Raw genomic sequence first — 13885 nt, 5'->3', positions numbered from 1 at the left:
AGAAGGTGGTAAGTAGACACAGGGTTATCTGAAACTAACACTGCCACATGACATCTAATGACATTCAGCATCAAGCAGAAACTCAGGGCTTAGACAGATACCAATAGAGGTAACTCTAAAGCTCAAAACTCATCCTTTTCCAATAAATTTATTACAGCCATGTAATATTTCCTCTATAAACAAGCACGAGATGGATTAGTTTCATCACTGCTTCTTGCTTGTAGGTAAGTTCAATGTGCCCTTTTATCATTCTATAGTCAAATAAACACATACTGTGTTGAAGGAACACATGCATTTTGCAGTTTGGCACAGTGTCTACCACATTTCACATGCAGCCTTATATCTCTACATTGAGGCAGCTGCAGGAACAAGCTCATCAGAAATTAGGATTCCCAAAGGGAGTATTCAGCACATGTCTCCAGACCTCTGGAATCAGCACAACGAATTTAATCGCTTCTGGGCTGGTTACAACCCAAGTGAGAGTCCCTGCTGAGCTGGGCATGGATTCAGTTGCCACTGGACACCTTATTGATTTTAAAAGGAGGTCAGCTGAAGTCAGTTCCTATGCTCTGGGATGAATTCAGAACCTGGTCAGAACCTGGCTGCACCTGTTGACTTCCCAGGCTAGACAAGAGCTTTTCAAGTTCTCTCAGAAGCTGCAGGTGGCTGAAGCAGAGCCACATTGTCAGCCAAGAATCCCTGAATCACTGACCATTACCAGATACAACTGCTCGTTCTTTAAGCCAGAAAGACTTAAGAGAGGGAAACAGGAATTCTGACACTGAAATTAGGAGGCAACAGATTCACGAGCTGACCCATCAGTTTGCTAGCTCCAGCACTAGACAGAATCCACCTGAAAGTTGTCTTTCTCAGTGTTACCAACCAGAGAGCCTAACGCTGAAACACTTCTTTTTTAAGAATATTTCTAACTTGCCCTTCTCACTCCATGTTAGTCTTAGAAATAAAAACAAATCACTCAATGCCCATAGCAGAATCAGTTTTAAGACTGGGGGAGTGAAAAGAAACCTGACTATTCATGTTGTTTGCACTTGGAACATCAGACATTCTGAACTTAAATTCAGACGATGGACTTGTAGAAGGCAAGACAAAAAGACTGTAAGTCCAGTACGTTACTCTTACATGTGGAATTAAAATCATTCATCTCTTGAAAATTGTGCTTTATAAACAAATATCAAATTTCGTTTACGAGTTCAGATAAGGTTTTACTTACCCTTCTTGAGGATTTCTTTGCATTCAGGATTAATTGGTGGGGCATTTGGCTTAGACAGAGCATTGGATAGAACTTCCACTATGCACCTTGTTATCTAGGAGAAACAAAAATCAGACAACAAATTCTCACAGTGAAAACAGAAATCCTGCTTTTGACCTAGTCAGTAAGTGAAGCTAATTTAGGGTTAAAGCTCATGGTTAATGGTTATGAGCTTAGCACATACTTAAGAGTTTTGGGCAACCCTCAGCTCTACCAGTGCCTTTGGGTAAGAAGTGCTCTGCTCCTCACTCATCTATTAGTACAAGAACAGTCATTAGTTAGATCTGATGCACATATAGTTAACAGGCTCCTTTTCTATGTTTTTAAACATCCTGTTCTGTACAAAGGAGACTCAAACAACACAAAAACACCACCACAATACATCCAAAATATGAGGATCATCCAGTATGAGCTGCCCAAATGAGGACAAAACAAAGGTACTGCTTGGGCTCTGGGTAAACTAAAAAATACCTTTATAAGTGACATACTATACAAAAATATTTGAGGAGTTTACTCTGTGAAAATCTTGTCTTCTTGGACGGGTATGTGCTTTGTAGCACCACCTCTTTTTGTACTTTACATTTAAAATGGAGAGTCTGCTAAATGCTGAGGAAATATATTGAAAATGGCACAACCACCTTTACACCTAACTGCAAAAAGCAAAGTAGTTCTTCTATATAAATTCATCCAAAATGGTTTTCAAGTTTGGAGTTGCTGTTTGCGAGCAAGCACTCAGATCTTTGGATCCGAGACACTCCTCAGGTTGACAACCTGGGTAACTGGATGGGAGAGGACAAGAAAAATGTACGTATAGCTGATTTTCTTTTCCCTGCTTTTAATTATTTACAGCTGTTTGCTAATGTAAAAACCACACTATTAATCAGTGGAGAGATCCTAAGTTCACATTAGAAATCCTGAGAGCAGCCAGTAGATTTAATCAAACAGGTTAAGAACCTCTTTCCAAGGAGCAAGCAAGGACTGCGTTAGAAAGGCCATTACATAACAACTGTAGACATTTTCCACCATTATACTTTACTCCTAATTTACCATTTCACTTTTTACAGTCTGATTACATGTACTATCAAGTAATACTTCAGATCATTTTTTCAGGCAGCTGCAAAACGTAGAGTTTGACACAAGAAGCCAGCTTCTGTTTCCATCAAACGCACTGATAGCTAAAGGGACTTCTGAGCTTTTTCCCTTAGGAAAAAAAGAATAAACAACGGCCAAGAAAGATAAAACCAAAACCCAACGTTTCCCTGAGAGCTTAAAAAGAAAACAGGAGCCAGAATGCCAGGGAGCATGAGACTCATACTTAATGAAATTTGCTTTGACTTCAAGCTACTCACCATTTCTTCCATGTGGTCTTTTTCCACTGGAACTGTGCTGACACCTGGAAGAAAAATAAATTATTATAGACTCATTAGTCTTAGCAGGACCATAAATATCACTGGCAGAAGTCCTCAGCACATTAAGGCTGCCTAAACTTTGGGTTGGAAGGGTAAGTAAACCAGATGCATTTTATCTTTTCTTCCTCAGAATGGGGCAGTGTGGAGACTCACCCTCGAAGGAAAGAATCATAGAACAGCTTGGGTTGGAACAGATGCCAAAGGTGATCAAGTTCCAACACCCCGTAAAAGGCAGGACCACCAACATTTCTAGCACTGAAAGAATACAACCCAAATAACAGGAATAGAGCCTGACAATAATGGGTATTCATGTAGATGTACCTGTTTGGTGGTGAAAGAAGAGGAAACAAAATCTGTTCCCAAATTGAGATGTATTTCACCTTCTGCAGGGGCTTAGTTTGCCCCATGACCATCTCCCCAAGCAAGAGACAACTTCAATGATTAAAAACAACTACTGGCTTAATCCTTCTGGAACAATCCTGTCTCTCACCTGGATTATTCCATTCACAAAGTGGTCCATTATAAGCTCAATAAATGAACTGGAAGTTAAATATCAGTGAAAAACAAACAAACAAAGCTCCAGAAAGAAGCAGTACAACTCAATCATAAAGACACTTTGGGTAATTAACAGCTCCCCACACCACTTGTACTGCTGGTCCAATATATATGCCTTTGGAAAGAACCTGCTGTAAACAAAACCTTAAGGTTGCTTTACTTTTGCCATCACTGCTGCATTAACACAGAATTGTTAGAGCTGGAAGAGACCTGTGAACGTGCTTGTCTGTTAGGCACTAATAAACTTTGTCAAGTCTTATCCACCTAGAGACTTACTGAAGTTAAACAAGTCTGCCAGCCACACAAGAGTAGGTAAAGAAAAGAGTTATTGTATCACTGCTTTACAGACTTACTACACTTATTATAACCTCCATGCCCAGACACACAGTTTGGGATGCAGTTCTGGAGTTTTTAGAAGCATCCCCTTCTCTTCAATACTCCTCAAGGAGTATAGTACTGGACCCAATGAATAGAAAGATTATGGAGAACAGAAGCCAATTTACCTTACAGTAGGCATATCCAACTCCCAACCCCTGGATCACATACAGCCCAGACCCTTCCCCACACTATCATGGTGGCAGATCTGCCATGCCAAGTAGCCTGGCCCCTCAGCGCCAACCATCTGGGCTAAAACCAGGACACAGGGCTTGGACAAGCAGCAGCTCAAGCTATGGTAAATAAGTCCACAGATTTTGATACATTGGCTAAACCTGTGAAAGCAAAAAATAATCATCAGTGGGGCTGCTCTGAAAGTAATGCCTCCTGCTTCATTATGTTGGTCCAGGATGTCAAAGGAGGATGTTTGGTGGCATGGCAATAGAGATTGAACCTTCCCACTAATATCCCATTGCATTTTGTTACCATGTGACAGATGGCAGCAGAGGCGCAGGTCGACACAAAGACATCTGACATGGAAGTGCATATGATCAAAGGTGTGGAACTGAATTCCTCAGCGCTGAACAAACTGCATCTGTTGACATTCACCAACACTTGCTGAATGTTTCTGAAGACCAAACAGTGGGTGTGAGCACAGCAGGGGTGAGTGATGTGATTCAGCACAGTAGCACAGCGGGTCACCTCTGCTGGTGCAGATTGTTACAAGGGAAGCATGGGGACTCTTTGTTCATCACTGGTAAAAAAAAAATACACAGCTAATGATGGTGACTGTATTGAAAAACAGCTGACTGTATTGTTTTGTAGCTCAGAATTTTCTCTATTAAATACTGCTACTGTGCTCTCTGCATCTGCTGCAGTTTCCACTGACAAAAATAGGAGGCATTACTTTTGGAGCAACCTTTTTAGATGCAGCCCTAGAAAATTCCTCTTCACTCAGCACAGCTGAGATGAGCCAAAAGATTGGACACCCGCATCAGTAAAACTGACATTTTCCCCAGCAAGTTTCCTGCAAAGGAGAGCAGTGTGCAACTTCAGACTGCTGTGGCAGCAAAACTCTTCTTCTTTTCCATCTGCAGAGGGAGCAGATATTGAGCACCGACTCCACTGACTCTGTGTAATATCTGAATACTACGCAAATAGCTCTCTTGATATTCCTACTGTCTTCTATTTTTGCTCCCTGAAACACATGTAGGAATGTGCTTCTCCAGCCCGAGTATACAACTACAGAAAAGGGAACCCACGCTAGGGTAGCACAGAAGGGATCTCCTTAAAATAGCACCGCATCCCTAACCAAGCCATCATCCCAGAATGCCAGGTGGTGTATGGGGGAGATGGTGCTATGCAGAGCCAATCCACTCCCCCAGTGTTAGTTGGAGTCAGTGCTGAACTAGGCAGGTTTTAGGTTACTTTATTTGCATAACTAGGTTAGTAAATAACTGCCACATCACACACTGATGACACTGTTGCAGTCTCACTTGCCTGCATTCTCCATCTGAGCACAAAGAACAAGGATGAGGCATTAGAAGGTCAGCAAAGACCCCACTACTAAAAAAAAGGGGGGGGGAGGGGGGGGGGGGGGAAGAAAAAGATATTTACTAAAAATATATATATATTCTTCTCATTTCTTACAGCTTGGAGGCACTGCACTAATGACAAGCATTGATCTGCCACTCTTCCTCTTCTTGACAAGGCTCCTTGTGTCATGAGAAATCAGGACATGTACAAGGGCAAACACCTGATCTTGTCCTTCACAGCAGTCCTCCTGTGAGGTGCACTGTCCTGTGGTGTGACAGTGCTGGACCAGACAAGCTTCTGAACGTTGTTTACTGTGAAAGATGCCAACTTCAGGCTGCCTCTCAGGCACTACGTCAGTGGTATATGAATATAAAGTCAGGCTGAGCTGACTGCCTTTGCTCCGTCATTTTGAAGTCATCTCTCTCCAAGGAGATTTACAGTTAGATTAATGACCATTAAAGCAAGCGCTTGTTTAATGATGAAAGCTGACTTGCACAAAGAGCTGCATCAGGCTATTGTAACCCCATCAGAAGAAACAGTATTGGACGTACATCACATTAGCCTGTGCAGATGGCCAAAATCAGTATCCGATTCATTCTAGGGCCTGGAATAACACTGTGAAGCAGCTGCTTTGCCAGATCTGAGAGAGGCAGCAAACCCCACTTCACACCCGTGCCAGCTGACGAGAGCTCTCTGTGTCTGCTGCCAGCTGTGGATGGCAGCTAGCACCTCTGCCACCCTCTCTACATGTGCCCTGACTGCAGAGCAAAGCTACCACCCAGCACAGCCAACATGGCCAGGTGGCAGAGCACCCACCCACCGAGCCATCGGGGACCTGCAGATGGTACCACTGCGGGGCTGCGCAGAGGAAACAAAGTCATGGCACACACTGAAAACAAAAGCCTTGCCCTGCCCATACAGACAGCTCTGGGTGAGCTTCTGAACCAAATCTGCCCAGGCAGTTACAATCAGATTCATTTACTTTGCAAAAGCACTGAGATGAACATCAGTGAAGAGGATGAGAAACGCAAACTCTTCACGCCTTTGAAAATAACACAGAACAAATTCACATGGCTCTTGCCTCTATCTTCACTATCAGGGCAGACCCTGTTCTCAGCACTGCCAGTGACTCCATGCAATGCCACTGGTCACCAGAATTTCAGGGAGACATCTTTCCTATGGAAAGATCACAGAAATTCAAGGTATTGCTTTGGAGAAGGAATACTAGAAAGTTCCTGAAGTTAGTGTTCCTTAGCCGCGAGCTCCTTAGTTCATTGATCCCGGCCACCATTTGATTCGACAAACGAGCCAGAAGGAACACCAAGAGGCAGCCGCCCCATCCTATCGCGTTCCATTTCAATTTCACGGCTCGGTTTTAACATGTAAAGCTGCACGCAAAAATAAGCAAATAAAAGCCCCAGCCGCTGTTAACGAAAGCTGCAGACCCGCTCATTCAAAGTTGTCTCCCGACGGCACGAACAGCGCCGGAGTAATGCCGTGCTGAAGGACCACGGCACTCTACCTGCTCTGCTCTCCTCAGCGCTAACGCCCAAGCCTCCCCGGCACCCAGAACCACAAGTTTCCTCGCCGGGGACCTCGGGCATCGGCTATTTCTTCTCCGCAGCCCTCACCCCGTGGGTGCAGCCCCCGGCCCGCGTGGCTGTGCGGGGCGACCCCCGGCTGCAGGGCGCCGCACAGTCAGAACGCCAGTATTGCCAGCCACCCACCCCCTATATATATATATTTATATATAAATAAAATGAACTCCTGCGGGGGCTTTCAATCCTCCTCTCCCTCGCCGGACCCCGTCTGTGACAGCGCCCTCCCCGCAGGCACCGCCCGCGGCCCCGCTCACCTGCCAGGGCGGCGGCCGCCAGGATGCCGAGCAGCGCCATCGGCCCCATGGCTCCGCTTGGCTCGGCTCGGCTCCGAGCGGCGCTTCGCCGCTATTTAAAAGGGGGAGCGGGGGCGGAGGGCCCCGCCGGGAGCCTGCGTCACCGCGAGCCCCCGGGGCCGGCGGGGGAGGCGCCGCCAACCACCACCTCCACCACCACCACCGCTCTCCGCATAGAGCCGCCACGGCCCCTCGGCACGGGGGGTGTTTCCCTTTGTCACTACGGCGGCACTAAGGCGAAGCTCTCTTCGCCCACCCCGCCGAAAGGAGAAGGGAGGGGGGTTCCCCGGCCCTTTCCTCCCGCCGTGAGGATGCGCTATCATCCTCAGGTCTTTCCCACATCCATAGGATGCTGAGCGTCAGCTACACGCAGCAGGGCAGGGAGGAGGTGCAGCGATCAGTCCCTTCCGGAACAGCTTTCAGCATCACCGCTGCATTCGTTCTCACCAGAGCCTTTCCAGGTGCCAAGGCATCCTTTTTAATTTCCACACCCTCCCCCCGAGGGGTTTCGATCCCTTCCATCCAAATCGCTGTTCCTGCTGCACACAGCAAACCCAGAAGCAGAGCATTACTCGAAAGTGCTCCCCGTGCTTCTGCCAGTGAGTGAACGACACTGTTCCTCAAGAGCTTTCACTGGGAAAACCACTGCACTCAGCGTCCCCCTCCACACAAACCTCCTATTTATTCTGGCACTGCTCTGGGGAGCTGCAACAACCCTACCAACTGTCCCAGTTCATTCTGAACGTTTGCCCTGCTCCCTTCAGAGCCAAAGACACTGTAACGCCAGGACATGATTTGTTTTCCTTCCATTAACTCTTCGTGGCCATCTTCAACTTATCTGTGTTTCTTATTGCTCTTTTTAGTACCTTCTTGGTGACAAGCAGATGCCCTCCTAATTGCCAGCATTCACAGAAGACAAAGAATCTACACATCAAAGTGGCAGTTCTCTACTGTTCTGTACAATCATTATGTTGTGTATTAGCAATGACTGGTTGCTATAACCATGCATCTTTTAAACATGCAGAGTGGGGCTGAAGGATACAACACACGGGTACCACTCATACAGCCTCAGTGGTGTGTAAAGGAAGCCAAGAACTGAAGCTCCATTCTAGGTTTGTTTTGAAAGACAGCCTTCAACTCTGGGAGGCAGCGTCAAATGCCTTGTTCACTTTGCATTCAGATTACAATCTCTACAAAATACCAGAGCCCAGCCACTTGGCCACCTTGAAAAGCAAATCAATGCCACAATTACTTCCATGCTTCCTCATCCCTATCCTCCTTCATGGCATCCCTGTATTACCTACAGAAGACCGACATCAACAAGCAGATGCTTCTCTGGACACCACCAGTCTTGACTACAGGGAGCTGAGAAACAGATGCAAGTAACTGAAGAATGTCACTGGTCCCAAGGTTCCCATGTGCCTCTGTGCATGAGGATTCAGCCAGGCCTCAACCTCCTCATCCACTTGTGACAAAGAACTTCAGGTAAAACACTTGACTTTTAAGCATTCTCCACTTCCCTGGAAATACAAAAAACACACTCTGGTCAGTTCCACCCTTGTGAAACTGCTTATTGCAGCATTTGCTTGGCTACACTGCTCGACAAGTCAAAAGAGGCAAGCAATAAAAAGACCCTGAACAAAAGCAGTACCCAGAAAGGTTTTTTGTACTAGGTACCTGTTCCACGCAAGTCCTCTCAACAGTGTACAACCATCACCACAGAAACCTTCTAGCTGCACGATACACATCTGAAATTAAAAGCAAACCACCCTCCTAGCTCCTCTGGTTTGTAGTCCATTCCTTGCACTGTAACCACAATCCTCGGGGGCATCAAAGGCTTTTTTCCCCCTCTTTGCTGGTAGGTTGATATATACTGGAGCTGAAACACTCCGTCACCTCAGTCTGCTGTCAGCTGGTACCAACTTCCCCTCAGATTAGGAAAGGAAAGCACACAAAGGCAGAACTACAGCAGGCAGCACATTGCACTGGATCAATTGTGAATGGCACACCCCAACCTCCCTTCTCAGATGTGTCAGAACTTTCACTGCAGTGACAGACATGCCTCAGAACGACGTGACAATCTTTCACTCTATGAATAAACAGTATTTATCCTACTGGATCCTCTCAAAGAGAAACGCTTTAAAAAATACACATTTGGCTCATCCTAGGAGCTAGAGCTTCAAAGGATGACATATGAATTTCTATGCCTGACATCCTTCTAAGCTAAGATGAAACTGCTTGGGGAATATGGGGCTTGCTATCCTCTAATTAGATGTGCTAGCAGGATTATGTTCATTCTTGGAAGCCAATTATTTTGCATGGAATGAAAATCTTGTAACTCGTTTCGTGAATTCATCTCTTTCATTCAGAAGTTGCTAAAAGGATCGACCTCAAAACAGACACCAAACAAATCTGAAAACCCAGCACCTCAAGCAACATCCTCTATTCGAGCTTCCTTAACAACACTGAAAATCCTTTCAGCAGTACACACCAAATCAATTGCAACATAACAGGTTTGGGGTTGCATGGATGTTGAGCTTTTGCTGCTGTTATGCATCACCATATATGCCTATTATACAACATAGAGACTTGGGGATTTTAAAACTTACGTACAGACATTGCTCTGGTCTTCCAGCTAAAGCTCTACAGAAGCTGTAAAGATACCACCAGGTAATAAATAAATAGATAAATCACCACAGGTAAAAGATGCAGGACTTAATCTAAACATAACTATCTCCCCCACATCCCTTGTTTTCTACACAAACACCCACACATACACTGCTCACACACACACACACCTGTCTTCTATCATTCCTTTTTCACTGTCAGCCCAGAGAGGAGAAAGCTACAGAATCAAGGATAATTTTCCCATGTTGCACTCTCTGCAAGACCAACACTTCAGTCAAGACCACTATCTTGGTCCTCCTGGGACAGCAGCTTTCCTACCTTGCTTGTTTTAGGTAGTAAACGTAACTTATCTCTTGCAATTGCAATGGTTTGGCAACCAGGCTGTTGGTACAAAATGACACATTTCTTGCCCTCCTACGAGAGGAAGTCAGAATTTGCCTAATACCATTGCACCACTGGGATTTTTAGTCTCAAGTCTCTTCGTTTCATCCACACTGACACTTCTTACCTTGGTATAAATTCCAGACTTGATGTCTGAAAACAATATACTGGAATAACAGTCAAAACCTGACACTCAATATTAACTGATCATCAAACTAAAATGCAGCATTGAATCCACCAGAGCTCAAAAAAGCCTTAAACGATTACTCATGGCTTTATGAATTTGGCTATGATAAAGCCTTTCCCAGCCCCAGACGTAATGAAATTGCCTTGATGACAACAGGAGCAACCTTCACAGCCCCAGCCACATCTACAGGCAGGAAGGCAGTACAAACCTGGCACACTCCTCAATGGAGACAAGTGTCAGACAGTGCCAGCCCATCTGCTAGGCCAAGCTTTCAGATGTTTGGTATTGCTACAGGACTGCAGCTTGCAGGCCAACACTGCTCAGAGAACAGCTTGAGAGCTTTGGGCACCTCACCCTCTGTCCCAGACATACTGAAGTTGCATACCCACACCCTCACTCCCTCAAAAAAACCCAACAACAACACCCCTATACAACCCCATAAAATAAAAAAAAATCCACATTTTTTTAAGCATCCAATTAACCACGCTTGTAACCTCCTAAATGAAGAAGCTTGGAGCCTGTGCAACTCCTGTAAAACAGGATGGAAATTTCTTTCAGCAACTCACATGTTGATTTAAGCCCTCGTATTCCAAGTGTTACTTGTCATTAAGGAAAAATGACTTACAGTTGCCTTTGCACTACAAATAATTACATTTAGGCAATGAAACGGACCCATTCAGTGTTTCTGCCTTCGTTTTGTCAACTGCATATGTTCCATTTAATATTCACATACTGGGGCACTAGTTTGGTTTAGTAATTCATTTCTTTAAATATTTATGGCTCTTAGTCTCCCAGCACAGGTTCTGTTTGGTAAGAATAATATTGTGCTGTGGTTGATTGTGGCATGGAAATTTCACAGAGGCAAATTTCAACGTTGTAAGATAATAATATATACATTTCTGCAATAAACCATAACCTTTTCCAAAGAAACTTTTCATCATCGCTGACTATGTACTGAAAAACAAATAAATAAATCTCATTACAACAACCTCGCACAAAGTTCCAGAGCAAAAGCATGGTGCTGAGAAGTACACTAACATCCCCACAGCAAAAGGAAAAGTTAAACACTCACACTGCCAAAGAAATTTTAAATCAATTATATTTTTCATTTGCCACTGGCACTAAAAGCAGAAGACAAGCCACAAAGAGACCCTATGAAAGAGAGAGCAAAACCCACAAAATACAGGAAGAGTCTTTGCTAAGATCTCTTCCCACTGGAAAATCCTCTTTTTCTTTGCTCTCCATCACTTTAGGCTGCCTGCATGAAATGCCACATGCTTATAAAAAAGGCTTAAGGGACTTAAGTTTAAAAGGCAGCCTCGGGAACTGAGAGTACCTGGCAGACAGTATGCCAGCATAAGCTTGTCTGGTCCCAGAAACTTTGTAGACTGCCTACAAATGACACCACCTGAGGAGCCAGGTCTGGAGAGCATATCCCCAGCCTATCATTTTAGGCTCACAGACAAGTGAGTTTCCAGGCACTCCTCCCTCCGCAACCACCTACATTTGTGATGGAAGGACAATTTCCAGGAGGCAAACAATAGCTCTAATTAATCTGCAAAATACCACGCAGCGACCATTTCTCACTGTGGGAAGAGTGCTCTGAACTTTGCTCCTAAAAAGAGAAAGCAATCAAATGACAATAAACCTCCCTCTTCCTTACTGTAGCCCAAAACCACCCTTTTAAGGATTATCACAGAACTCTCACAGTAGAGCTGCTTTCTGCAAGAGGCAGAAATAATGGCATAGGAACTCAATGATTTTGTGCCTTCTCTCTCTCTGCTTTCCTTCCAGGGTCTCCAGCTCACTCCTGCCCATGGAGCCAGCCACCTGGCTCCAGTGCCCTTTCCAGACTTTTTTTCCAACTGTTCTGACCGAGCATGGTGCAACCATAAGGTATGCAAGAGCTGACAGGATGCATACTGAGTGACCAGCTGGCAGGATGGACAGGAGATGACTTTAACTGTCTTTCCCTCAGGGAGGCTTTAATTTGGGTTCTGTCTTCTCTGTCTGCTCGCCAAGAACTTTAACTTAGGTCCTTCACTTCAAATGTAAATGGTTACTAAACTTCTGGCTTTACAACCTAAGCCAGGTGGCACCAGCACACCAACACTCTCAGCACTGATATCACAAGTTGATCCCATGGCTCCATATCACAGATACCACCCTGTCTCTTCCCCAGTGGTCTCTCCATAGCTGGCAAAGGAGCACAGTGCAGCAGAAACACCAGATGTCTTACCTTCATGCTGCCTGGCACTTGCCCACCATCCCATCCACCTTAGCTGGTCTCGATGAAAGGTTTATGACTTTGTGGCTGCCAAAAAGCAAACACCAAGCTCCCTGGAGAAACTCCAGTTTTCAAGGAGCAGCACTCACTGTGAACAACAGGGGCTCACTGTAGCTGGCACCTATCAGCCTGCGGGTAGGACTGGGCAGAAAGCAATGGTTATCTTTGCTGATGTTCAAAATACCATCATATACTTCTGCCTCTGCTGCTTTTCAGCCAAAAAAAAAATAATTGCAAAGCAGCGCAGGCCCTTTGCCAGGGATATAGAGGTAACACAGAGCCTGCCAAGGAATACAGAGAAAAAGCTCTTTCAAAATTAAATGTCCTCACAAGGTGGAAATCCGCAGATGCCAAGAGTCACAACCTATTACCCAGGGGCACTAGCATGGAAACCTGTCACATCTTCCTTCTGACCTAGTGGAGCTGGCCTGCGCCCACTGGCGGCCTACCAGCACCCCATAGGAAGGGTTGCTTTCTGGGCTCCTGGGCATATTTGCTGCCATTTGTATTAAGCACCACCTGATCGTCAGACTTTTCTCTTAAAGAACCGCCCATAGGACATTCCCTCTGGCACACTCTCTGCTGGACTTCCAGTTACCAGCTGTGCCTGATTCCATATCACAGCCCTTAGCAATGCCTCTGAGTTTGCTGAGCCTTTCTACTGGCAGCTGTTCAGGCAAGCTCCCCGGGGTGACTCAGTTTATCCAGTCCATATGAAGCTTAGAAGCCAGAGCAAAAAGTACTTTAAACACTCCATGAGGAAAACAACAACAACACAACAATTAAAAACCTGTGCTGGTACCAGCCCAGCACCCAGCTGCAGGGTAAAGAGGTGAACCAAGTGGAATAAACAAATAAAAATAAAAATGACTCCGAAGGAGACCTCTACTACTCTGGACGTGGGGAAGAGCAAGTGTAATGTGATGGAAAACACAGCAATAACAGCAGAAAGGTCCCAGGCTGCAGCAAGTGCGGATTTGCTCAAATACAACAGTTGTAGGCATAGAAACAAAGAAAAAAAGCTGCTTACCTTTGGAAGGCCTCAGATATACAGGGATCTTCAACAAGATACCTTTGCCCCCACTGCCAATCTTTAAATGAGGTCTGGGAAGGGGTGGATCTTGGCTCCAGCCCTTCTAGTCACTTAGATGCATTGCATGCACCTGTGCTCCACTGGGTTGGCCCTGCCTTCTCACCAGGTGTTCAATCACTGGTTCAAGCCATGACTTAGCATTTCCACTACAGCAAGCCATAGCCATTCTGCTCTTGATTGCAGCATAGTGGATACTGCTGCCCAGAATAGCCAACTTATCTTTGCTAAGGACATTGGCACTTTCACTGCACCCAGCCCAAACAGAGCAGC

General features: G+C 45.3%; 1 protein-coding gene across 5 annotated transcripts in view; it reads right to left on the bottom strand.

Moving 5' to 3' along the window:
• Positions 1–13885, bottom strand: part of CHGB (chromogranin B) — a 60463-nt gene that overhangs the window by 4025 nt on the left and 42553 nt on the right. For 4 of the 5 annotated variants that reach the window (XM_085542898.1, XM_085542897.1, XM_085542899.1 and 1 more), the window contains 2 exons: positions 2620–2663; positions 1232–1325 (listed from right to left, as the gene is read on the bottom strand). In XM_085542898.1, the coding sequence (XP_085399024.1) occupies positions 1232–1325; positions 2620–2663 (138 nt within the window). Of the gene's footprint in view, positions 1–1231; positions 1326–2619; positions 2664–7000; positions 7070–13885 lie in introns of those variants that run through there. The other variant, XM_015857062.3, reaches the window with a different exon arrangement.

This window comes from Coturnix japonica, chromosome 3, assembly GCF_054131305.1.
Source record: "Coturnix japonica strain WE chromosome 3, WE-NBRP24, whole genome shotgun sequence".
NCBI lineage: Eukaryota > Metazoa > Chordata > Aves > Galliformes > Phasianidae > Coturnix > Coturnix japonica.
This window is presented reverse-complemented; position numbering and strand designations above follow the sequence as displayed.